The 25790-nt window shown below is 53.2% G+C and overlaps 1 protein-coding gene and 1 long non-coding RNA gene across 4 annotated transcripts; both read right to left on the reverse strand.

Moving 5' to 3' along the window:
- Positions 1-400: 400 nt before the first annotated feature.
- LOC123377086 lies at positions 401-8728 on the reverse strand. Of its 2 annotated transcripts, XR_006582080.1 has the most exons (5): positions 6566-8728; positions 3985-4079; positions 3486-3628; positions 2309-3381; positions 401-463 (listed from the first exon to the last, which is right to left on the reverse strand). It is a non-coding gene; the product is annotated as an uncharacterized LOC123377086 (long non-coding RNA). The 2 variants fall into 2 exon arrangements; XR_006582079.1 differs by lacking the exon at positions 401-463 and having other exon boundaries at positions 1190-3381.
- Positions 8729-8819: 91 nt separating this feature from the next.
- LOC123377753 (maestro heat-like repeat family member 5) lies at positions 8820-20917 on the reverse strand. 2 transcript variants are annotated; one of them, XM_045030989.1, is made up of 14 exons: positions 20623-20917; positions 17894-18059; positions 16966-17184; positions 16401-16498; positions 15973-16039; positions 15409-15488; positions 14859-14964; positions 14321-14416; positions 13461-13565; positions 12617-12711; positions 11017-11169; positions 9993-10140; positions 9413-9561; positions 8820-9272 (listed from the first exon to the last, which is right to left on the reverse strand). In XM_045030989.1, exons 3-10 carry the CDS (start codon positions 16987-16989, stop codon positions 12706-12708), a joined length of 582 nt encoding a protein of 193 aa, XP_044886924.1. In that variant the 5' UTR covers positions 16990-17184; positions 17894-18059; positions 20623-20917; the 3' UTR covers positions 8820-9272; positions 9413-9561; positions 9993-10140; positions 11017-11169; positions 12617-12705. The 2 variants fall into 2 exon arrangements, with proteins under 2 accessions (XP_044886924.1, XP_044886926.1); XM_045030991.1 differs by lacking the exon at positions 13461-13565.
- Between the last annotated feature and the right edge of the window lie 4873 nt (positions 20918-25790).

Genomic DNA, 25790 nt, shown 5'->3' on the forward strand with positions numbered 1-25790 from the left:
CTCGCCTGCCTCGTCCTCCACAAACACTTCCTCATCTTCCCCGTCCGTGAACATCGTCGAGGAACTGTCCGTCGACACTGTCCCATCATCAGAGTCCACGGTCACTGGTGGGGCAGTGGTGGCAGGCTCCGTAGCGTCCGTTTGCCGCTTTGATTTTTTGGTAGACTTGTCTGGGGTCCTTGGTTTTCACGCGGCGATGCGTTGCATGACGGCTGTATCCTCTGTCTGGATCATGGCTTTGGAGACCTTCTCGTAGGTCTTTGCATTCCGTTTGTTGGAGCGCAGCTCCGAAAGCACAGACTCCTCGCCCCACACACCGATCAGATCCAAGAGTTCCCGGTCAGTCTATGCCGGGTCCCTCTTTCTATTCAGAGATTACATGAACTCCTCTGCTGGAGAGCTCTGCATTGCTGCCGGTGCTGCTGAGCTCGCCCCGATGTCCAACCACGAAATGAGATTCTAACTGTCCAGAAAGGAAAAGGAATTCAAATTTTCCCGGGTCGTTTCCTGTGTGGCTGCTCAGAGCATCGAAGCTCGGACTGCTGTCCAGAGCGTCAACAGAGTGGTGCACTGTGGGATAGCTCCCGGAGCTACTAAGTTCGATTTGCATCCACACCTAGCCTAATTCGAGCTAGCCATGTCGAATTTAGCGTTACTCCACCTGTCAGGGTGGAGTACCAAATTCGAACTAAAGAGCCCTCTAGTTCGAATTAAATGGCTTCCTGGTGTGGACGGTTGAGCGGTTAGTTCGAATTAACGCTGCTAAATTCGAATTAAAGTCCTAGTGTAGACCAGGCCTATGAATCTATAAGTGGGACACTCTGGCTCTCCAGTGCCGCCAGAAGGCGGCTCATCCCCGCTGAGCTGCTGCAGTGGTCCAAGCCTGGCAAAGCCAGTGAGTGGACTCAGGGCGGGGGCTGCTGAGGTGGGGAGGGCTCATGGGGGGGGCTGTGCGGCCTCCAGGGGAGTTCAGGGGGAGGGGGAGGGGGAGGGGGGAACCTGGTCTGGGGAGCAGCCTCTGGGCATGGTTGGCCCTGGGGTTTATAAAGGCTCGTTGGGATTTGCCCCTCAATGAACCAGTGTTATGGGAGGTGTGTGTGTGGGGGGGGGGGGGTGGCAAGGTGGAAGTTTTGCTAGGGCGCAAAATATCCTTGCACCGGCCCTGCAGCTTGGGCTGCTCCATCCCCAGCGGGTGGATGGGTGAGTGTGTGTGTGCGCGCAAGGTGGAAGTTTTGCCTAGGGCACAAAATATCCTTGCACCGGCCCTGCTGCTTGGGCTGCTCCATCCCCAGCGGCAGAGACACAGCAATGAAGGCATCAGAAGCTTTTGGTGAGGAGGGATCAGAAGAGGCAGGTACCAGCTTTAAACCCCATGGGGAAGCTCCCTCTCCTAATGCAGCCTCAACTTCCAGGCCAGGAATCAGAGACTTATTGGTACTGTTTGAAGATAGGATACTGGACTATATGGACCATTGAGCTGACCCACTATGGCCATTCTGATGTTCTTATATATACCCGAGCTGTATCTGCCCCCCACTGTAATCCACTAGACCCCACTCCCCTCCTAGAGCTGGGGTAGAACCCAGGAGTCCTGGCAGGGTCTCTCTCTCTACAGAGTTAGCGGGCAGGCTGTCCCTAAAGTGATTTTCCACAAGATGTCAGACCACGTATTAGAGCTCAGTGGGTCTAATATTTATTTAATTTTCTTTTTTTTATAAAGGAATTAGATACAGGGCTCCTGTCAGCTAACTGCTAAGTTATCTGCCAAAACACTAGAGTTTTCAGCTGCCTAAGGAGCCCCTGGAATCATGGTTAAATTACCCTCCCCCGCCACCACCAAAATTTGAAATGGTGCCCCTGAGTGCACAGTACCTACCGTGCTCCCCCATAAGAGCTGCATTAACAGGTAACTCTGCAAGTGACCCCCATGCCTCTCTAGTTCCTTGGCCACATGTATCCTGTCCCTATTCTGGCGGCTAATCCAGAAAGAGAGGAAAACTGCTCCCCACTGCTCCCACCTGAGGGATGTGTTGGGTTGAGATCAGCTGGTCGAAGCAGGCAATAGTGACAGAATCTGAGACTTGAAGCTCCTAGAGTGAGTGACCTCTTACCTTTATAGACCTGCCCTTCAGTCATACCCAGCGATATTAAAGTTTAATGTGATAGCCGCCGTGTCAGCTGCACTGTGCTCTGCATTGGGAGGCAAATCCTGGACCTTTTTAGATTTTTACAAATTCCTCCCAGACAGCTATTTAAAAACCAAAAAGCCAGACATGTCCGGGAAAATCTGGATGCATGGTAACCCTACCATAGGGACTCCAGGATCTGCAGCTGCTGCCACCTATATGGTGAATCCTCCAACTCATCACCAAAGCTCTTCCACATTCTGCAAACTGGCCTCACTGTCTGACTGTAGGAGAACAGAAACCCTTTGTTACAGCAGGATAGTCTCTTCAATGCTGCACTCTTTGCTTGACCTTTCAGAGGTCACCGTGAAACACGACTACCCTGCCCCTAGGAGTCTCTCAAGGAGCTGCCTGTGCAGTCACTTGGCACCCACCAGTAATGGTCTCTGACAGTGGCATTGCAGAGGGAGCTTAGCAGACCATCCCTTCTATGACTTCCTGAATTGCTGCCAGGACTGATTCTAAGAGAAGAGCAGATTTCTCCTCTGTGCTAGGGAGATTCCCATAGGAAAAGCAGCTGTGGTGGGGGAGGGGACAATACAAGCACTACCCCTGAGCCCTTGAATAGCAGCAACCAGGACTCTGGGAGCCAGAGGATTGGTGTGTCTTGCTGGGACAGCAGAGCTGGAGAGCAGAAAAGGGCATTGGAGGAATCGTAGAAAAGTCAGTGTCATGGCCATGTCATCAGCAGCCAGACCTAGTGGTCAGAGGCAGAGTCCACACTCAGAAGACAGGAGTCAAGAGTCAGCTGGGTCAGGATACTGGAAGAGCAGAAGCAAAAGACCAAACTGTGTTCAGAACCTCAAATCAGATGAGTCACAGCGAGTCAGGATGCCAGGAAATCAAGCCTGGGGAGTGGGAGCAGGAACAGCTAACACATGGTCCAGAAGACAGGGGGGCTCGGGTGTTCAGACAGCTTCTTGTTCCTGCTGTTGGTTTAAGGAGGTCCCGGGGGCTGATTAGCTGCTCAGGGACTCTGCCATTAGGCCTCAGGGATGGAGCCTCAAACTGGGTCTGGAATTCATAAGTCCTAGGTAAGCAGTTTTCAGTAGGCTTCCAGGTGGCCTGCTGGAGTGTGGCTGCTCCCATGAGCCCTGCAGACCCGGGTTAATGACCAATGGGTCATGACAATGAGTGATCTCTCCCCACTCAAACCTCCTGCAGGAAACAGTCTCCAGGATCCCGGACACATCCTCTGAGAATAAAAAAACAAAGTCATGATGACAACTAGGCTGTGTAACAGGAGCCCCCTCTTTGTTGCAACAGCCCCAAGTGCCCAGAAGAGTGAACGGTTCTCACCTCCAGGAGATGCATGGGATCTTCCATCTAAGCCTCAATGGGACCCATGTTGCTCGGTTTGACAGGATGAGATCATCTGTCCCCACTGCTCTCTGATCTGGGCAGGCTGCAGCATACATCTGTGTAAGAGGCTGGGACAGAGACTGGAAGAGAGATGTTACAATCAGGGTCCAGGCACCCCAGAAGGAGAACAGAGGGTCTGAAACCGAAAGGCTAAGCAATCAAATCAGCGGATTCGACAGAGAATTTTTGTACCATACAGGGACATCAAATAAGGTCTGTTAGGAAAGCTGAGATGTTAGTCTGGAAACTGCTAAGGCCAAGATTGTGACTCTTAAGATTCAGTTTTAGTCACTACAAAGTGTGTTTTGTTTTGTTTGTCTGTTTGAAATTTGTCTCTTTCTCTTGCTTAGTATCACTTAAATCTCTTCTTTGTTACTATGCTTCCCAAAGCCCCTCAGTGTTGTGAGTTTGAGTGAAGTGTGAGTCTCCAGCCTACCTAACAGGCTGAGCTGTGCCTGTTTCTTTGAAGATAGCGAATAATTTCGGAGTGGTGCTGGGCACAGAGTCCACGGGCAGTTCACCAGACATCTCCTGTGAAGCTCAAAGAGAACAAAGGAGCATGAGAGATTCAGGCCCCACTGACCTATGGGAACTGCCCATAGAAGAGGCTACACAGTGCTCCAGACACAGCCAGCAGGATCCCTCCCACAAGCTGGGCCATGTCCTTCCCCTCCCAGCCCCACAGCTTCTTCCCCACCCCAGCCTCAGTCCTTCCCCTCCCATCTCCCTGGTCTCCCCACCCACTCTCCAATACCCAGGGCCACCCAGAGGATTCAGGGGGCCTGGGGCAAAGCAATTTTGGGGGCCCCTTCCACAAAAAAAATGTCAATACTATATTCTCGTGGGGGCACCTGCCGGGCCCGGGCAAATTGCCCCACTTGCTCTCCCCCACGGGCGGCCCTGGGAAAAATAAACCTTCCGCATCTCGGCACAAACCCAGTTTTGAGAAAACTTCTTTACAAGGTATCACTGATTCTCAGAATCAGCTAGTGCTAAAAGGCACTAAAGCTCATTAAAAGGGTTGGACAAATATTTTCCGCCAAAACTTTTTTTGGATCGAAAACTAGGGGTTTTTAAAAAGCAGAAAAAAATCACAGACAATGTCTGCTTTCCTTCAAAAATTGTTGTGGTTTTTTTAATTGAAAAGCTGAAATTAGTCTGCCAAAACCTGAATATGGTTTGGGGTTTCAGAAGTGTGTGGCCAAATATTTGCTGCTTGCTGTGTTTGATTGTTTAAAGAAACAATAAAAAATTCTGCTTAAAAAAAATCCAAAACTTTTGAACCACCTTAGCTTGTGACCAAACACCTGAGCCCATCCAGTCAGAGATTTTTCCAGGTTTCTGATACTCTGATGGCTTCTTTGACTCATATCTGTCTCCATAACTTTGGGTTCATTTAGGCTAGAACATAAGAACAGCCATACTGGGTCAAACCAAAGGCCATCCTGCCCAGTATCCTGTCTACCGACAATGGCCAATGCCAAGTGCCCCAGAGGGAGTGAACCTATCAGGTAATGATCAAGTGATCTCTCCTCTGTCATCCATCTCCACCCTCTGACAAACAGAGGCTAGGGACACCATTCATTACCCATCCTGGCTAATAGCCATTAATGGACTTAACCTCCATGCATTTATCTGTTTCCTAGAGACTGGCTCCATGGGGTCCCTCACAAACTGGAGACGGTTACTGTGGGTTTGTCTTTAGTATAGCTTATGTACATACTCCACGAACTGAGCATTTGAGCTTGTTCCAGAATCTGGGATGAGCCTATGTTGTGAAAACTGAAATGCTCAAAATAGCACATGCATGTGAATGGACACAAGGTGCTAAAATTAAATTAACCCAGGGTTCTCAAACTGGGGGTCGGGACCCCTCAGGGGGTCACAAGGTTATTACTGAGTGTCGCGAGCTCTCAGCCTCCACCTCAAACCCCGCTTTGCCTCCAGCATTTATAATAGTGTTAAATATATAAAAAAGTGTTTTCAATTTATGAGGGGGGGGCACTCAGAGGTTTGCTATGTGAAAGGGGTCACCAGGACAAAAGTTTGAGAACCACTGAATTAACCCTTCTGAAGCCTCAGGGAATGCAGGGGGCGGTCTCCCTTGGTAGGGTTGGGAAGGAAGTAGGTGGTGTAGGATATTGCTCTTCTCATGTGATCCCTCCCCCAGTGACTAATTTTAAATGAAGCTGCCCTCCCCTGACATGAATCTCCCTATGGCACTGAAATTAAATATAGACTATAATTTGGCATTTGAGAAGTGAAAGGGATGGTAGCCCTAATGGAAAAGCTAACAGCTTAGCTCTTCTGCAAGCCTCAAACTGCTGAATGAACTTTAGGGTAGGGAAGGCTGTGCCTCCCAAACAGCCTGGCCCTACCCCATATCCAGCCCCACTCACTTCCTGCTCCTTGCCTCCTCACCGTCCCCCAGAAATCACCACCACCACCACCCTGGGACCCCACCCCTTCTCCCTGTCCCCTGAGTGCCCCAATCCCTATCCACCCCCCCCCCCCCGCTGAGTCCTGACAGACCCCCAGAATGCCCATGATCCAACCCCCCAATTCCCTGTCCCCTGACCGCCCCCCCAACCTCTGCCCCCTCCCTGTGCCCTGACTATCCCCAGGACTTCCTGCTCCTTATCCAACCCCCAGCTCCCCCCTCACCCGGAGTCTCAGCACGTCGTATCCAGGAGCGTCCCTGAACAGCGGTGCAGCGTGGCTCTGGTGAGGCTCCTGAGCTCCTCCCAGCTCAGAGCTGCGTGGTCAGGGGGCGGGGCTGCAAGCTCAGGCCACGCTGCAGCGCTGTTCAGGGACGCTCCTGGATGCGCTGAGGCTCCGGGAGAGGGGCGGAGGCGGGGTCAGGCCGGGGCAGGAGCCTCACCCATTCTCTTGGGGGCCCCTGCGGAGCCCTGGGCCTGGGGCAAATTGCCCCACTTGCCCCCCCCCCCCTCTGGGCAGCCCTGCCAATACCAGGCTGTTTCCATAATGGAAGCAGGTTTGTACCAGAGTTCACTCACCGCTAGATCCTGGCCAGGCCTCGTGTCACAGCTTTCTAGCTGGGCTAGCAACCCCGTTGATAGTCACTCTTGCAGTTTGTTGGCTGGGAACTCAGCCCTCCAACCAGGTGACTGTCCTTTAGTCCACTCCTTCCTGGGTCATGCTCCTTCCAAACAAAGTCCAAAAATGTCTTGAACAGAAACAAGGCCTTCCACCCTCGTGGGGAGCTCTTCCTCAGCCTGATTTCGGCTTGGTCTGCCCTTCTTGGGTTTCTATGGTCTTCTATGTCCCCTTCCTTAGGGACGGTGGGAGAACCCAGTCCTACCCTGGACTCCAGGTTTTGGCCCAAGGCCATATACTGAACAGCTAAGTCTGCTTCTGTACTTTTGCTGCTGTTTTCCCTTGTTTCCTCTCAGATGGGGTTCACTTGGTCATCAATTTGGCCTAGCTCCAGGTTTGCAGCCACAGGCCAAGCCACCCTGTGAAATACCCTTAAAATCCGGCCCAACCCGGGGGCAAGTTCTACTCTTGTCCAATCTTCATCCCTCACCATCTCGTCGCTGTCATCGGCTTTGCACTCGTACAGCCTCGTACTCACCAGAACTCAGAGGCCATCCTCTTCCTGCAGCCACTCATTAACAACTGCTTGCAGAGCCTTGTTCTGAAGCCACTAGCATCTTCTGTAGCCCCTGCTGCATCCCCCAAAATCTTTTCCATCAGGGTCTGAGTGCACACCGCTGCTCAACTCTCGTGCCTGATTCATCTCTGTGCCAACCAATTTATCCTTCACCTCCCTGCAGCACCCGACAGGTGTGTTGGAGGAGGGTCTGCAAGGTCCATGGCCATCCCTGCCATCTCCATCTAGCCTGCCTCATGTGTGTTTGTCCAAGAGGACACCTTCTCCTTTCTTTCTTCCTTCTTGGGGCCCTGGCCCCTCCTTTTGCCACTCAGGAATTTCGTATGCAGGCCGGATCTTTCAATATGGCCTGCTTCTCTGCACCAAAACCAAAGAACTTTTGTTCCCATCTTGGCATTAGGCTATGCTTGTACACTTTCTCATGCCCTGCTCTCCTGGGCTAACCTTCTCAGCACAGCCGCAGCATGTTCTCCGAGTCTTCTCTTTTTGTCCATGGGCCTAGCAGGTTGATTTCCCTTTGCAGGATCTCTCACAGGTATTGCTGCTGGTCCCTCAAGATTACCAGCTGCATCTGTAGCTCTGCCTGCACTTCCTTCTGCTTCTGTTGGGTTTCTAGGAGCTGCTGGAGAAACCCCGAGACCTGCTTTGGCTGCTTAGCCTGTCCCTGGAACTCAAATGGGAAATCCCACTTTGGGGGATGGACCTTCGTTCAGTAACCAAGACTTCCATGAGCCCTCACGGATGACAGGGGGAATTCAATCCTGCTGACTATGCCAATAATCAATGAATCTACTCATTGTTAGGTGCCCTCTGATCCTCCATCGATGGTCACTCCAGCACCATGGCAGTCTCTCTGCCTGGTAATTCGGCCCTCTGGCCGGCTCACCAACTTTAGTCCATGCTTCTGGGGCTCAGCTTCTCACACACTGAAAGTCCAAAGAGGTCTTCCCAGAGAAAAAAGTTTTTCTGCTCTCGCTGGGGCTCTGGCTCAGCCTGCAACTCCCTTGCTGGGCTTGGTAACCCTCTCTGGGTGCCTGTATGCCCCCTTCTTTGGGGCCAGTAGAGGAACCCGGTCCCACTGTGACACTGGTAGCAGCCCAGGACTCTGTACTCAACAGCTAGGGCTGCTCTTTTCTCTTTGCTGCAGGTTTCCCTGGGCACATCCTACCTCTCTTCTCAAGTTCCCTTCTAGGCTTTCCTTACTGCTTTCAACTTCCTACCTAGTTCTCATTCCAGTTCGTAGCCCAACTAGGCTTTATCGCCACTGAAGTCTGGTTCTTTCGGGGCCAATACATGGTCCCTCTGAGGTAGGACTCATTCTGTAATCAGTTTGGCTAAGCCCCAGGCTCTGCAGCCCAGGGGAAAGCACTCTCCTTTCCCTGTTACAGACCTGTGCTGCCTAGTCCTGCTCTTATTGGGTTGAGGTGAGTCTTGCTCACATGCTCAGTGTTTAGCTGATCGCCATATTTGGCTTGGGAAGAAATTTTCCTCCAGGGCAGATTGGCAGAGTCCCTGGGGGTTTTTCCACCTTCCTCTGCGGTATAGGGCACGGTTCACTTGCTGGAGGATTCTCTGCACCTTAAAGTCTTTAAACCATTATTTGAGAACTTCAATAGTTCAGACATAGGTTAGGGGTTTATTACAAGAGTGGGTGGGTGAGATTCTGTGGCCTGTATTGTGCAGGAGGTCAGACTAGATGATCATAATGGTCCCTTCTGACCTTAAAGTCTATGAGTCCATGAGTTCAGACTTCTCCAGTTCAGACCTGGTTTCCAGAGGGGCTAAGTTTACAAAGGCTTGACTGGCTGCAGTTGGAGTTTTGCTGGTTCTGGTGACTCTGACATTCATCATTCAGAGGCTGACAGGTTTGTTGAGGGGAAGGTGAAACCCCTTTGCTGATCAGAAGGAGGTCAGAGTCAGGTCTCTAGGAGCTGAAGGTTCGTTTGTCCTGCTGCGGGAAGTGGAGCTGGAGAGTGGAGATGTTATGTGAATGAGACTGCATGATGGAGTTGGAGACTGAGGGACGGGAGCCTCCTCCCAGAAATGCTCCCAGGAGAACAGGTTTGAGGACATCTCTGGGGAGCCTTTTGCTAGGAAAAAAACAAGAGTGGCGCATTGATAGAGATGTCTCTGTCCCAGGGATGGGGGAAGCTCCCAACCAGGCTATGCAGCAGGGATCCCATTTCTCCCCCAGGAGACCCATCTGCCCAAAGAAGTAAATGACTCTTACCTTCATGAGGGAGCGGGGTCTTCCCTCTCAGCCTCTTTGAGAACTAGCACTGCTTGGTTTCATAGGACAAGGTGACCTGTCCCCACTGCTCTCTGAGGTGGCTCAGCTTCTGACTGCACCCATCTGGGAGGCAGTCACACACCCAGGGCCTAGAAGACAGGTGGGGAGGAGGTTCCTATTCATGTTACCCTCGCAGAGCCCATAGAAGGGCCAAAGGAAGAATAAAGGGCAGGAGGTGAAGCAGGCCTTGAGCCTCTGTCCCTTCCTCACCTCCTCAAATGTGGAGCTTCCTGAGCTTCAGTTGGGCAGGCAGTCTGTAGCCCTGACACAAAGGTCCTTCTGCGCCATATGGGGCAGGGAGATCTCTGCCTGGGAGCACGGGGAATGGGATGGGGGTCAGAGCAAGGAAAGAGGGGAGGGGTATGGGAGTGAGGGGAAGAGCTCATGCCCCAGATGAAGGAAGTTTGGGGTCAGAGGGAAGGACCCTGGTCCACAGAGAGGGGAGAGAGTTTCTGTCAGTGACAGGGGCCTCCATTTCCCCTTCCACTAGCCCCCTATTTACAGTGAGACAGAGCAGTACCTGCAGCAGGGAGCGGGAGTTGCTGAACATGAGAGGGGAAGCTTTCAGAGCATCAGATGAGGCGCAGTCCTTGCAGCGCCTCGGGCACCTGGTGCAAGTGCCGGATGATGCGGAGCTGGCACATCACCTTGGCTGTGACATCCTCCAGCTGCAGGGGAACGAGAACATGTCAGAGACTGAGACACTGCCCAGGAATCAGGGAGGATTAAGGGCACCTGGAACCAGCACCATTTCCACCCAGCAGCTGCTCATGTCTGAGTGGTGGATTCACCCTCCTGATCCCCAGGATGGAGGCTTGTTGTCCTCTGTAGTGACCTCCAGTGCCAACCACCCTCCTTGTAGGGTTAGCTCCTGCCACCTCCCCCTCAGTGCCCCTGACAGCTGTTCCACCTCCAACCCATCTGGGGACACTGCTCAAGTTTGTAGAACCCGCTCCTCCACCCCTACCTCCATCCCCACCCAGGTAGGGCAGGGAGGGGGGCAGGAGGGATTCTGGCAGCAGTGAAGTGGGATGGGGGGAGGTTGAGACCTTTCCCCAAGTCACCCCAGTGACAAATGCTGAAGCCACAGGATGGCAGCCCTGGTGAATGGGGCAGGTCAGCAACCCCTGCTGACTGAATCCTCCCCTTCTCTCTAGAATGGGTCCAGCCCTGCCAGCAGCAGGACAAGCTTCCCCCACCCATGTGCCTCAGAACTGCCTGGCCAGTCACCATCACCCATCAGTCCTTGGCCTCCCACGCTGCCAGTGATGGGAGCAATTCTGGGGGGTGGCTCTGGTGACATGGACACTAGCCATGGGGAAATGGGTGCAGCTCTGTGGGGCAGGAAAGGTTCACAGAGGGCACTTAGGGGACTCTCCTGCCCTTCCCAGGAGTGATAGCAGAGCATCACATCCTAAGAACAGAAGTCCATGAAGTCCAGAAGTCCCCACTAGGATCCTTGCTCCCAGGCCAGTGAATGGTGATAGGATGGGAATGAGGCCTGGGCCCCGCCCCAATCTCCTGAGTCTAATGCAGCTGCTTACCTTGTCCCCCATCAGTTGCTGGGCTTCCCCCAGGATGGAGGAAGTGAGGAGCAGCCCAGCCTGGCTGACATGCAGCAGGGGATCATGGATTGCCAGCATTGCTGTCTGGAGGAAGTATTTTCTCTGCCCCTCAGAGAAGAATTTTCCAAAGACCTAAAACCAACAGGACACGAGGCTTTAGCAGATTGCCCAGAGCCAGCCTCCAAGTCCTGGAGATAGAATGGCCTCACCGTGTAGTGCCCCAAAGGGAGGGTAAGAGAGCTGCTGTAGCCAAGGCAGTTCATTCCCCAGGAGGCTTTCAGGGTCCCATGGCTCAGGGAAGCCCCTTTATTAAAAGGTGACAGATGCTTGGGGACCAAAGCCTCCAGTGGCTCTTTCTGGAGGGCAATTTATCGCAGGGGCCATGATGGGCTGGAAATAGATCTCTAATGTGGGTGAGCAGGGCCCACTCTGCTGTGCAGCGCACAGGGATGATAGGGGACCCTGTATTGCTTCCAGCAGAGAGATCTCCTGCACCTCAGTGGCTAGAGGAATGTGCGTGTGGGGGAGGGGGTTGGAGCTGACAGACCAAAGGTCTATTCCTTCCAAATTAGTGATTTCTCTAGTAGCCGGGTAAGGCCTCTGCAGCTCTTTGGTTTCTTCCAAAGGGAATCCAAACTGCAACCTGACAAGGATAAGGAGACTCATCTCCCTGTCCCCATCACAGACACTCCTAGGAAACTTTTCTTCCGCTGCAGCAATTCAGCTTGTGGGAGGCAAGACAAGCTCACACAGTCTCTCTCACGTGGCATCTATAGAGCAGCATTCTGTAGATGCACTTGTAGATCCTGGAGCCATTCCAAGGTCTCTGTGATGTTGTGGAAATCACCCACTTCACCTTTGACTCCAATCTGGGGGCATTGTGTTATGGTGTGTTGCAAGGTTTGGATGTTCTCACCACAGTTGTGAGACGGGGTGGTGGGGGTTGTTTTTGATTTTCTACTTGTGCAGCAAGTAGCCACAACTTGGGTCAGTGACAATGTGCTTCTTTGGAACAGTGGCTGAGGTCCAGATACTCTGTCATTCCCTGGCTGGGTCTGGAGACACGAGGGGGGTGCATGTGGTCCATATTGACTCTGGAGCTCACTGTGTCCCCTACCCAGTTCCCAGGTTGGGGCGTTCTGCTTCCTGACTGGCAATGGAATTGGGCAAACCCCACCTCCTTTCTCTGCTTCTACAGGGTGCAGGGAATTAAACAAGGGTCTGATCAAGCAATAGTGACTGACTGACCCAGTGCTCTCCTCTCAGATACTTGGGGATCAGCCAGGGGGACAAGGAGCAGAGAGACACCCAGAGCCATAATTCTATATTAACTCACCCACCCGGGGATTCTCCTTATGGCACATAGCAATGGTTCCATGTAAGACACTCAAATCATGGCAACTAGCGAGGTTCCAGTGTGGGACCTTTAGCACCAGTCTGTCCCACTGGTTGCTGGATGAGGAACTCTGAGCTAGGAATAAGGAGTGGGCTCTTTTCCTGTCTCCAGGAGGCATCCACTGCAGGGACCCAGCCAGCCCCACTCCCTGAGCTGTGTCATACCCTGCCACAGTGTCCTTACCTCCCCCACCCTGGCTGTGTTCTTATAGCCCAGGAGCCTGCTGTCCTGGTGCCAGTCGTGGCACCACAGATCTTCTGCCTTGTGTATGGTCAGCCCTGGAAGAGAGAGAGACAGACAGACTTTTATCATTCTGGTTGCAGTTTCTATGTCCTTCCAATCCTATTGGTGGCTGCACAGTGGAGTGGAGAAGAACAGAGGCAGAGAGACTTGTCCTCCAGCTGGGGTCAGTCTGCGAGAAATTGTCTGGGGTCCCATTATCCATCTGTGGTCACTCTCAGTCCCCTATTGGGTTCCGTGTCCCAGCGGGTTCCTTACTCCTCTGTTGGAGCAGCAGCTGGTACAGCCGGTAAGTCCCCTCCCTGGCCTGCCAGCTGATGTCCTTTTCTGGGTCACTGACAAACAGAGCCAGATGTGCCACGTGGTGACCCATCCTAGGGAACTCTGCTGAGATCTAATGGAAGGGAGAGGAGACTCCATCAGCATTTTCCTGTCAGCTCCCTGTCCCCCCTGGGCCAGAAGGCTCCTTCCCCTTAGCCCCTCTGCAGGAGGTGCTGGGGGAGAGAAGCCTGAGATAGACCCTTCATTTGCTCTGCTGCCAAGGGAGCCAGGAGCTGCTTTGGGATGCCAAGCAGGGGCTGGAGCATGGTCCCCTTAAAGGCCCAGGGACAACACTTGACCAGGACAAGAAGAACTTGACTCAAGCCTATCTCATTCCCTTCTCTGACTCTGCCTCCCCAAGAGGAACACTCTGAACCCACAGCCCCTGCAGCAGCAGATCCTACAGCCCGTTGGAGCCAGCCCACCTACGCCTGGAGTCAGGAAGCTGGGGTCAGAGGTCACTTACGTCAAACTCAGGGAGGATGACTGCATATCTGAGCAGGGCCGTGCAGCTCCTAATGGCCCTGTCTCTCTCCTGGGACACCCTGGACACGATCCAGAGGTTGACATGCTGTGGGGAAAGGAGGCAGGTCAGGATCAATGGGCAGGTGGTGCTTTGCAAATGAGCCCCACACCCCCAGCCCCAGGGGCCCGCGCAGGGGGGAATAGCTGAGTCATTGATCACAGAGCTTTAGAAGGGGATTCTTTCCCCCAGGACGCAGCTTGTATCCTGCAGCTCACAACTTGTCAGAGTCTCTCTAGATTGGGACAAGGTTCGGTGTCGGGGCTGGTCCCATCCTCCCAGAACTCCTGATTCCCGAACAGTTCACCAGAAAGGAGAGTGAACCCTCGCCCTTCCCTGCTACTAAAATCCTTGGTGGGATGTAGAGAGTCACTGAGAGCACAATCCCCCCAGGAATTTCAGATCATATCAGAGAGAAGGGCTGATTCCCTGGGGTCCTCCTGTTTCCCTGTTTCATGCGCCTCTTCTCTGAGAACCATCTCCGGAATCTCATGGGGTGTGTGTGTTGGGGGGACGGGGGAAGGGGGTGGGTTTCAGACTCTCACTCCCCAAGACAACCAGGGGCCCTGTGGTTAGTGCTCAAGAGAACCAGGCAGAGCTCTGGCTTGAAGTCCCAGCTCCTTCCTCTGTCCCTCAAGAAAGCAGGACCTGACACTGCATTGCACTGACCTCCCCAACCAAAGACGCCCCACTGGGGACCAAGCTAGGAGGACAGAGTAGAAAATGGATCTTCCAGTCTCTCCTTACCAGTCCCCCAAAGAGTTAAGGTAAAATTGGTTCCCACCCCTCCTTATGAGGCTCACCTCCAAGATGTAGTGGAGCCTGTCTGCGTCTGGGGACTCTGCCAGCAGGTTCCCCAGCATGGCATCCAGGAGCTCTGGCATGACTTTGTGCAGAGCCTGCAAAGCATGGGTCAGAGTTAGGGAAACTGGGCCTACACCTGCCACAGGATGGGAAGAGGGGTCTCTGGGAAGCACTGGGGAGACTCCCAAACACACATCCTGGCCTCTCTCATTCACAACCCACTGCAGGCAATTAGCAAGGATTGATGACACCTGGATCTTTGATCCATGAGCTTAGCAGGTCTCTGCAGAGGGCCTTGAAGGCAGAAGAGTATGAAACAGCCAAGTTGCTATGGATGGAAGCTGGGCAAAACATGGCATAAGAAAGAAAGAAAGAAAAAGAAAAAGAAAAATCCCCCAGGGAGGGGTAATCCTCTGGAGAGAAGGATCCAACCCTGCAGCTTGTTCCATCTCTGCCTACCCCACCCCTAAATCTGGAGCTCCAGCAAATCAAGGGAGCAGGGACCAAGGACCACTCTGGAAGAGGAGGAGGATGTACCTGGATGTTGATGGTGCCCTTCTCCATGCCCAGGGTGAAGACGGAGCGAAGGGCAGCTCGCAAGAGGTGGGTCTCTAGGTCTGGCTCAAGGGCAGGTTTCATGGTGCTGGCAAGAGAGAGGAGCTGGTATTAGACTCTGCAGTGTGGGGGCGGGACTGTCGCCAACATGGACACGAAACCACAGGGATATAGGCACAGGCTGGCGAGAATGGAAGTTGAGGCACTGAGCTAGGGAATGACAAGGCCAAGGCATCACAGACAGACAGTGGCAGGACAGGAATAGCGCCTGTTCCCTGGGGCCTGCTGCCCCTCCTGTATCTGAGCCCGGGAGTGAGCCCCTCCTCAAGGCCCCTATATTGTTAGTGGAGTGAAAGGAACAGCCCAGCCAGGAGAGAGTGAACCTTCTCACCCCACCATCTCTGCTAGAGGAGCCACTCCTGGGAGGTGACCTGGGAGTGGGAGAGATAGTGACTCCCAGCCTTGTGCCTGAGCAGCACTGGGGTTAGGGGAGCCAGAGGGAGGGGGGAAGGGGAAGGGGCTGTCTTGGTACCTGAGGTTGCCCACTGCGACCAGGGAGTTGGCGAGGATGGCGCTGGGTGGAGAGTCTTTAGGAAGCTCCTCAATGAGCTCCTGTGAGACACAAAGGAGACAAAGGAGCGTGAGAGATTCGGGCCCTACTGACACCTCCCAATGAGGAGATTACACAGCCAGTGCCCCACGTGGCCAGCAGGATCCCCCACTACCTCCTGCTCCTCCGATTTCTTCCTGCCCATCAAACTTGTCTCCTTTCCATGATTCCTGCCCAGCTCAGTCCCAATCCTCTTCTTTCCTCCTCCCTGTTAAAACTGCCCCCATTCAGCACCATCCCAACCACCGAGCTGGGACCATGTGATTCCTTGTCCCCCAGTCTCAGCTGCCTCCAGCCCCACAATTCCCCCATTGCCCAATCTCAGAATTTCTCCCTTCTCTTCTCCTCAGCCTTCAGCCCCAGCAATCCCTGCCCTCTGCTGCCCCCTCCAACGCCACCCAGCCCCCACCCATTAGCCCGGCGATACCCCTGCCAATCCCATGTCTCTCTCCTCCCTCCAGCTGCTGTAGGACGTGTCTCACTCACCACACTCCTCTCCACCACAGCTGCCTGGGTAGATGGCCTGCAGGAACAGGAGCTGCTGCCCCTCATCCTGTACCCACCAGAAGTGGGGTAGAGTGAGATAGAACCTGTTAGCTAGGGACCTTCCTGCCCCACCCACACCAGCTCCAGGGCTCAGGCCTCAATGGGGGATTGTGGGGACCCGCCTATTGTCCAAATCCCCCACGACTCCTACACAAGTAGGATCAGGAACTGGGACAGTGCCTGTGGGGGGAGGAGACCTTGGCTGTTGTGGGACAAACACCTCCATCTTGGGGGGTCCCACATCATGGATGTAAAAGGGCCCCATTAGGGGTGGTGGATCATCAGGGACAAGACCCTTGGCAGGGGGTGGGGATGCTGGGAAGGGACGGGACAATCTTGGTTCCAGCCCAGGTGGGGAACATTTGTACCTTTTCTCTTCACCGAAGCTGCTCTCTGATGACCTTGAGAGCAGCTTCATCTGTGGACATGTCCACCCATTCCTCCTCCTCTGAATCTCTGGGGGTCCCTGCACCAGAGAGAGAAGGTAACAGGGTGATGCCTGCTGCCACTTGGGAGAAGGACAGGGACATGGTGGGGAGAGCAGGATTAAAGACCCCCTTTCCCACCTCAGCCACCCAGGGCAGATTGGGCCCCACACCTCCCTCTCAGGGATGCCTTCAGCCCCCAACAGCTTCAGAAGCCCATAGCAGAGAGCCCCCCCTCCACTGTCCAGGACTCCATGGGAGGTGCTGACTCCCCCAGCCCCGGAGCATCAACGACCAAAGTGGAAGCAGCTCTTGATGCCCCCCACCCCCAGTTCCCCTTGCTGCAGGGGCAGCTGTGTGACTGCTGCTGGTGTCAGTGGGGTTCACATGGCTCAGGCCAGACACCTGGGCTGGGGACCCCCCCCGCCATATCACTGGGAGAGTGTCTGGGCCCAGGGTGTTCAGATCCCTGTCCTCACCCCTCCCTGATCCCAGCCTGGCTCCTCACCTGGAACAAAGCAGCAGCGTCCATCGGCGTCGCTGCTGCCAGAGTCCCAGGCACCAGAAGGCTGGGCACTTCCGCCTTCTGGCCTGGACGGGAGCTGCTTCCCCGCCAGCGGGGATGGAGAGGTTGCTGTGCCCCTTGGGAAGATGGCAGCTGCTTCCCTCAGGCTCTGGGGCCACCTGCAGAGCCTTCTTCCTGAACATCCTCAGGAGCCTGGCCAGCCTGGAATTGAGCGGGGAGCAGGTGTGAGTCTGGGCTCAAGGCAGCCTTTCACTCATGGGCCTTTTCAGTCCCTCCTCATCCCTGCTCCAACCAGAGCAACCCCTTCTCCCCCCACAGGAGTGCAGGGAGTGCAAGCTACACACCCTGGCAGGAGTTCATTGCATGATCTGCTCCCAATGTTCCCCCTCCTAATCCCTGCTGCTGCAATATCCAGGAAGTCTCATCCTTTTAGAGCAATGGGGTCAGTCCCAAAGACCATCGGTTACTCTGGACAAGCAGCCCCCTCCTGTCATCCCAGGCCACACTCCCCCGCCCAGGCTAGAGAAGGAACAGAACCCAGGAGTCCGGACTTCTCTTGGGAAACCATTCCCCACGTCAAAGTCACAAAGACCCTAGGTACAGGAAGACCAGGGCCCTCCTCATCCCCACTGATTTCCATGCTCAGCAGCTCACAGGGTCTGGCCCAGCTCAGAGACTCTCAGCCTGGGGAACAGTGTCCCACAAGGGAAGGGCTGGGAGCCCCATTGCTGCCATTTGCTGGGACCTTTCCAAACACACTGGAGACGGCTCAGGAGAAGTCCTTGCCCAGTCTGAGAGTGAGGGGCTCTTGGGGGCTGTTTGCAAATGAAATCCCTCTTTGGAGATGTTCTCTCCCCCTGTTTCTGCCTCTCTCCAGATAGACAGGGGGAGGAACCCTAATGCCACTCACTTGCTCTAGGTGATGGTATGATGGATGGCGGATGTTCAAGGTCAGCAGATGTCCCTCGCACTCCTCCTCACTCTCCAAGCCCAAGGAAGGCTGGAGAGGGTGGTGACCTGAGGAGTTACCCTGCCCAGCCAGCAGGCAGGGTGATGACTCTCGGGCGATCGACTGGCTGTGAAAACAAGAGTCTGTCTTATTGCCAGGGGACGGAGAAAGTCAGCCAGCAGCAGCGGGGTGCAGAACACTGCCCTAGTGCAGAGGTGACAGCGGCTCCAGGATCCTGACATCCCAGCACTTTACACACCTTCCTGGAGCCTCCCAACCCCCCAGGGCTGTAGCGATGGGACCCCAACCCTACTGATGGCAAACGGGCCTCAGCTACTGGCTCAGGGACACACCGAGTGTCAGAGCCATGGATGGACCCCTTCACTAACCACTGCTGCACACTCCCTCCCACAGCTGGCAATTGCAACCAGGCCCTAATGTCCAGTCCCCCTGCCTTTGAGAGGGAGTGTCACTCCTGGTTCCATTGCTGCCTATTGATCTTTGGGACTGGGCAAGTTGCTCCCCCTCTCTATGGCTCTCTGGGACTCACATCCTCGAATGGGCTTTAAAAAAGACAATGCTTAAAGTTTGGCCCCAACTATTTCTTGTTTCTCTACACTAGCCATTTTAGCAAAGTTTAGAATTCTTGACGTTCAGCACCTGGAAACATCCCTTTCTCCTTCGCAGACAGCTTGAGCATCCCTTCTCACCCAGGCTCACTGCTGCCTGGAGTTAGAGAACTGACCCTATTCCCATTGGACCTACCCAAGGCGTCACACAGCAAAGCGGTGACAGAGCCAGAAAGAGAAGCCAACAGTCCTGACTCCTGTTCTAACTAACAGACAACAATTCCCACGGAGGCAGGGATAGAGCCCAGGAAATAAGGGGTGAAAATTTTCATGGAAACTGTTTTCTGTCAGAAAATCCATTCAGACTAAACCACTTTGCTTCTTGAAATCATAACAAGTAGGATGAAAATTCTTTGCAAACAAATATTTGTTTGCAAAACAAGAGCATCTCCTGTTTGTCACAGTGCATTAAACTGTCTCGTCGTACACAAAGAGGAGACACTGTGATCTAGAAAATTAGATGAGATGCTTCAGTCTGAGCTAAGTAGTTGCTGCTTTTAACAATTTCAAAAGAATAAAATACAAATAAAATAGAATATTATGTCATAATCTGATATGGCTCAATGTGATAGGACACCTCCTATTCTGCACTGCTACTAGTGACACTCTTCAATGGATCCCCATCATCCACCCATCACGAAGTAGGTGGGAGAGGGTTGTTGTTCGTACTTGACAGAAGGAGAAACTAAGGCTGAGAAAGGAGCAGTGACTTGTCTTAGCTGATGCAGCCAATCAGTAGCAGAGTTGCTCTCAAATGAGCTACAGACCAACAATTGTTCATAGTAATTATTCAGCAAGTATTTTAGAAGAACTGGAATGTTAGAGAGGATCATGAACTGCTCCAAGACAATTAATGGAGAGCAGCTTCAACATTGGTCAAACATATAACTGGTTGTGACTTATTTGCTTGGTCATAAAAGAGAACAACAAAGACCAGAATTTCCTCCCTGTCAATAGCCCCCTCCTCAGCCAATCAAGGTTGACACTTTGAAGGGTGGGGGGCTAAGGGTTCTCATCAAATAGCCCAAAGAATGGTGCAGGTCTTTTGTATATACTAAACAGATTGAGCTTTTTCAATGTCTCATTATAAGGCATCATCCCCATCACTCAATTATGAATCTTTTCTGTACCCTCTCCAATTTTTTTAACATAATATTCAAAAATGTGGACACAAGGACTGGATTCAATATTCCAATATCAGTCTCACCAATGCTGGATCACTTCCCTTTCCATACTCACTACTCTATCCATCCAAGAATGGCTTTAACCTTTTTTACCACAGTTTCACATTGACAGAGTAGGTTGAGCAGTTCATCCACTATGGCCCCAAAATCCTTTTCAGGGTCACTGCTTTCCAGCAGACTGCCCCCCATTCTGTAGGGTGCCGCCTGACTCCTTTGTTACTGGAAGCATGGGTTTGCATATGACTTTATTAAAACCTAATTATTCAGTAAGTATTTTAGAAGAACTAGCCCATTAGAGAGAGAATCATGAATTGCTCAAAGACAATGAATGGAGAAAAGCAGCAAGAGCAATCAAACACAGGTTTGGTTATGGCTTATTTCCTTGGTCTTAAAAGAGAGTAACAAGGACCTGAGTCTCCTCCCTCACAATAGCCCCATGCTCGCCCAATCAGCACTGAGACTCTGAGAATCAGAAAGCTGAGGGTTCTCACCAGATGTCCCAGGTCACCACCGGAGGGAGTCACTCTTGGAGCACTATTCCAGCCACATGTTTTTGGGAGGGCCTCCCACAATGAGAGTTGGAATGCAATCTCCCCACCCCACCCGCCCCCCACTCCACATGCACACACAAGTCCTGGTGGTGAAAGGAGAGCAGGGGGAAAGGACAAAGATGCAAGAGAAGAAGAGAAAGGAGGGAGAGACTGGAAAAGGGAAAACAAAAAGGAGAAACCCCAATGTCCCCAGTGATTCTAAGGGACAAAGTCCTAGGTCGGAAATAAAATGCTGCTCCCACAATCTAGTGTTTTCCTTTCCTAACAATCAGCCGGCACCTGATGGATCAGACTGAACAGGTTCCAAACCTCTCAGAGGCTCTTACCTTCTATACAGGGACGTCTGTTTTCTAGCAAAATCAATAAAAGAAAAGGAGAAAACTCCGAAGAGGGTCCTCCTTGCGCTCACGTACGTAAAAGTGAATTCTCTCTCAGTCCTCAAGGAGAGACCTTGAGAAGGAGACGTGCTGAAGCAAAGCCACAGGGATCTCCAAGGTTGCCCCTGTCCTGCACCCCTGTCCTGTCTGGCTGATGTCAAGATTTCTCTGTGAGATCATCGCCTCCACATCACCTTTGTCCAATAGGCTGAGGTCCTGCCAAAGGCCCTTGTGATGTCACTGCCACACCCACTCCTCCCCTGCAGTGCTGATGTCCTGCCCCTGTCCAGCCACATTGCATGTTTGAGCTGCTTCCCCTGGATCACCCCACTCAATGACTCTTCATTGTGGGGATGACACCGACTACACAGTAGAACACGAGACGCTCTTCCCCATGCTACGCTCAATTGTTCATAAATTAGGAGACTTTATGGACAGAAGAGACAATTAGAGCATGTAATCTGACACCCTGCATATTGCATGCTTTCTGTATAGCATGGTAGCTAGTTTTTCACTAAACACGTTCCAGAAAGGCACCTAGTCTTCATTAGAAGACATCAAGAAATGGGGAATTCCCATGACTTCCCTTTCTAGTTTGTTCCTTTGGTGATTCATCCTCACTGTTGAATATTTGTGTCCTATTTCTAATATGAATTGGTCTCTTGAGTTTCCAGCCACTGGGTCTTGTTATGCTTTTCTCCACTAGATTAATGAGCCCTTTAATACCCAATATTTTCTATCCATGAAGTCACTTCAACACTTCAATGACGTCACCTCCCAATTTTTTTTCTAATCTAAACAGGCTGAGCTCTTTCAATAGCTCACTAGCAGGCATTTTTCTCCAGCCCTCAAAATGTTTCATTGCTTTTTGCTGCCCCATCTCCAATATTTCAAAATCTTTTTCAAAGGTGGATGCCAAAACTGGGTGCAGTATTCCAGGATCAGTCTTACTGATGGTGTGTGTAAACGGGCCGACTCACCGCCGCAGCGCCTCCTGCTGGTTTCCCTGGGGAATTGGTTCTTTTCAGCGCGGAGCGCCCTCTGCAGGCCGGTGATCCCCCTTTTTACTATCGGCGCCGTGTCCCTCCCAGGACCCGGTGCCCCTTTTACTATAATTGGGTCTTCCCCTCCCAGGGGAACCCCCACCCTACTATCCCCACTTTGCCTCAGTAGTGGCCACTGAGGGTCATGGTCTAGCCCCACACCCTGGGGCAGACTGCAGTATCAGCCCACTCATCACAGACAATAGGGGTTTGGACCTGCTGCTTTGTCCTACCCCTGGGCTGCCCTCTGCAACCCCCAGTACCTTTGGCCCTTTGCTAGGCCGCAGCCTGGGGCTTTCCAGGCTGGAGCTTCCCTAGCCCCTCAGCCTGTTCCCAGCCCTGCTTCACCCAGGTACTCTACCTCTGCTCATAAGCAGCCAGGCCCATCCCTCTCTGAAGGCAGAGAGAGACTGTCTGTGCTCTGGCTTCCCTGCCTCTTATAAGCCCCAGGGCTTCAGTTTGGGGCGTGGCCTCTAGCTGCAGCCACTTTCCCAATCAGCCCAGCTAAAAGCCCCTTCCCAGGGCTGTTTTAAACCCCTACCGGGCGGGAGCGGATAGCCACTCCGCTACACACCTCCCCCCTTAAAACCCCCACCCTTGGGGATAGGGAGTTTTCTTGGCCTGGCTCAGGCGCCCAGATGCCTCCAGGGCCACTCTCTTTTTCTCTGAGTCCTGCAGCAGCTTCCTCAGGCGGACCTCCTCTTCTACCACGGCCGCATAGTCCTTAGCGAGTTCCACGCCACTCGCTTCAGACTCGCGGAGGGCCCGCTCTGCAGCTTCGAGCCGTGCCCGTAGACTTGAGTCCCCCAGGCCCTTTTCCCTCAGGGTCTGGGTTCCGGTGGTGGTCTGTCCCAGCACCACCTGTGTCCATTTTGTCCCCTGGACACGTTGCTCCTGGGCCCCAGCCTCTTGCTGGGCCCACTCCATCTGGGTCTCTCTGTTTATGACAGGCGGGGTGATGGTCTGGGTCCCAGCCTCCTGCGGGGTCCCCACGATTGCCCCCTCCGCGGGTGTCACCTTCTCTACATTCAGCAGGGCCCCTTCTGGACCTCCAGGCACCTCCCTTGGCCAATCCTCAACTTTCTTGAGGGGGCAGTGCCTCTTACTGTGGCCCGGCTTCTGACAGCCCCAGCAGATTCCTTGCCTCCTCGCTGCTTTGGGCCCTCTCTGACCCTTCATGGGCCTAGCCTTCCCTGGGCTGCTCGACACCCTGTTCTCTGGGCCTGGACAATCCCTCCAAACGTGGCCCATCTGCCCACAGGCCCAACATACAGGCAGCTGCCTGGGTTCCCTCACCCGGCAGACTGCCCAAGGGATTCGGCACCGTCCCACTCTGGGGTGAGGCACCCTGCCCCCAGCCCCATAGGGACAGTCCCGTTTTATGTGCCCTCTCCTGGCACAGAGGAAACAAGTCCTTTGTTCTTCCCTGGGCCTCCTGGCCCTAGAGCTGGGTTTCCCCCTCAGCCCTTTTCGATTCCTCCCGACCATCTGTCGTAGGAGCTTCCTCAAGGCCTGCTGTTCCTCCACCAGCGGGGCCATCTGTCTTTGGAGGGCCCATTGTACCTCCTGCAGTCCCTGTGGGTCTCCAGCCCCCTTCCACTGGGGCGCTGCCTCAAAACCCCACCCTGGGACAACACCTGGAGTCTCTGCCAAGAAGACCCCAGTGTAACAGGGATCCATTTCCCCCTGCCTCAGTTTCTCCACTTTCTTTTCGAGTCTCTACTTCTGGGCAACTGTCCCACAGTCCTTGCCCTGGCCCTTTGTATCAGGGGCGGTTCTTGTCCCTGGTCAGGTGCCACTGTAAACGGGCCAACTCACCGCCGCGGCGCCTCCTGCTGGTTTCCCTGGGGAATTGGCTCTTTTCAGCGCGGAGCGCCCTCTGCAGGCCGGTGATCCCCCTTTTTACTATCGGCGCCATGTCCCTCCCAGGACCCGGTGCCCCTTTTACTATAATTGGGTCTTCCCCTCCCAGGGGAACCCCCACCCTACTATCCCCACTTTGCCTCAGTAGTGGCCACTGACAGTCATGGTCTAGCCCCACACCCTGGGGCAGACTGCAGTATCAGCCCACTCATCACAGACAATAGGGGTTTGGACCTGCTGCTTTGTCCTACCCCTGGGCTGCCCTCTGCAACCCCCAGTACCTTTGGCCCTTTGCTAGGCCGCAGCCTGGGGCTTTCCAGGCTGGAGCTTCCCTAGCCCCTCAGCCTGTTCCCAGCCCTGCTTCACCCAGGTACTCTACCTCTGCTCATAAGCAGCCAGGCCCATCCCTCTCTGAAGGCAGAGAGAGACTGTCTGTGCTCTGGCTTCCCTGCCTCTTATAAGCCCCAGGGCTTCAGTTTGGGGCGTGGCCTCCAGCTGCAGCCACTTTCCCAATCAGCCCAGCTAAAAGCCCCTTCCCAGGGCTGTTTTAAACCCCCACCGGGCGGGAGCGGATAGCCACTCCGCTACAGTGTGTCACCCCCCTATACTACGCACTGCTCTTTTCATACATCGAATGATGGCGTTAGCCCTGTTCACCACAGCATCACACTGGGTGCGCATGTTGAATGGCTTGCCCAGCATGGCTCCTAAATCCTCTTCACAGTTAGTGCTTTCCTGGGTACACTTCCCCATTCTGTAGGTGTGGCCTGCATGCTTGTTGCTAGGTATAGGACCTTTCATTTGGTTCTTTTCAAACTTGTTTTCTTTGAATGGGGCCAGCTTATCAAGTGATCCGATTGCTCTGTGTCACTGCCCTGTCCTCATCATTAATTACCACTCTGCTAGTATTTTATCACCCACTGATGTTAGCGGCAGTGATTTTATATTGTGTTGCAGTTCATTGATATTTATTTTCAAGAATTAGTCCTTGAGAGCCTCTTCATATCCCTAGTGCCCAGAACCTGCTCCGCACAGCCCAGCGAGAAAAGGCCGTCCAGCCCAGCTGTTCCAGAGGGGCTAAGCACAGAACAAACTTAGGAGCTTGTGTTATCCATAGGTTCTGAACAACATGTGGGGGTCACCAGCTTACAAAGACACTCTAGACCGGTAGTGTAGACAGGCCCCAAATGTATCTATGTTTCCCACCTTGCAAAATAGGAGAGACAAAATCATAACCTTGATTCGCTTTATTTTATAGTTGTAGAAACTGAGGCACACAGAAGCAAAGAGATTCGCTCATGGTCAAACAGCCAGGAATAGAAAATGGCAGATCTGCTGATAGTCAGTCCTGGGCCCTAGCCATGTTTATCCTGGCCTCTGCTTCAGCTCCAGTAACAACCTGAGTAGAGGTTTTCTTCTTCTCTATGTTCTTTAACTTCACGTCACTGCAGAAGAAAGATTTTTTTCTTACCAGCTGGCTCGAATGCATGTAGATGTCTTTCCAGAAGACGTGTTCTGACTCAGTCACATGTCATAGGTTTTCTGGAGGAAGCACTCGGTGACGTTCTGGGGCCTGTGTTATACAGAAGATCTTTCTGAACTTAAACTTTTTCTTTTGCTAGGAGGATAATGCTGGACATTTTCTCTCATTCACTTTCCTTTGGAATAATTTAAATCCAGTCCAAAGGATTTCCTCTTCCATTGTGTCTTCATAGCAAACAGTTACTATTAGCCCACAGGTTTCCAGTTTCAGGCTGTCCCAGGGTGAGATGGCCATTAAAGGGGCTGCAGCTCAACTGAACCTAACCCCTGGTGAAGGGAATAAGTGCAGGGCTCACATGAAAAGGAGCAGCATGTAACTAGGATCCAGGCCTGTTGGGTGATATAAGGACAGCCTGTGCTCAGCCAGGAGAGAGACCCCCAATGGAAGCAGGCCTGGGAGGGGCTTGGATAGTCCTTTAAAGGCAGTTTAGGTTCACAGTAGGGGATGGAACAGCCAAGCTGCTAGGGATGGAAGCTGGGCCTCCTGGCAGTGTCCAGGAACGAAAGCACAGCATCTGCCAGGAAGGGATTCCCCACAGAGGGACAATGTAATTTCCAAGGGAGGGAAAAGGCTCTCACTGCCATTTCTTAACCACATGGTGTGTTCTCCTGCTCCGCCAACCCCACCCCTATTTCAGCATCTCCAGGTGCCTGAGGGAGCAGGAACCA

The sequence above is a fragment of the Mauremys mutica genome, chromosome 9 (assembly GCF_020497125.1).
Source record: "Mauremys mutica isolate MM-2020 ecotype Southern chromosome 9, ASM2049712v1, whole genome shotgun sequence".
Classification (NCBI taxonomy): domain Eukaryota; kingdom Metazoa; phylum Chordata; order Testudines; family Geoemydidae; genus Mauremys; species Mauremys mutica.

Bases quoted from the DNA above. Each gene is read 5' to 3' on its own strand.
- LOC123377753 (XM_045030989.1), bottom strand. From the start codon at position 16,989: ATGGACGCTGCTGCTTTGTTCCAG. The intron at 14,965-15,408 runs GTACCAAGACAG...CTCTCTTGCCAG, and splicing joins GTCGCAGTGGGCAACCTCAG to CACCATGAAACCTGCCCTTG. The intron at 14,417-14,858 runs GTACATCCTCCT...CATGCTTTGCAG, and splicing joins AGGGCACCATCAACATCCAG to GCTCTGCACAAAGTCATGCC.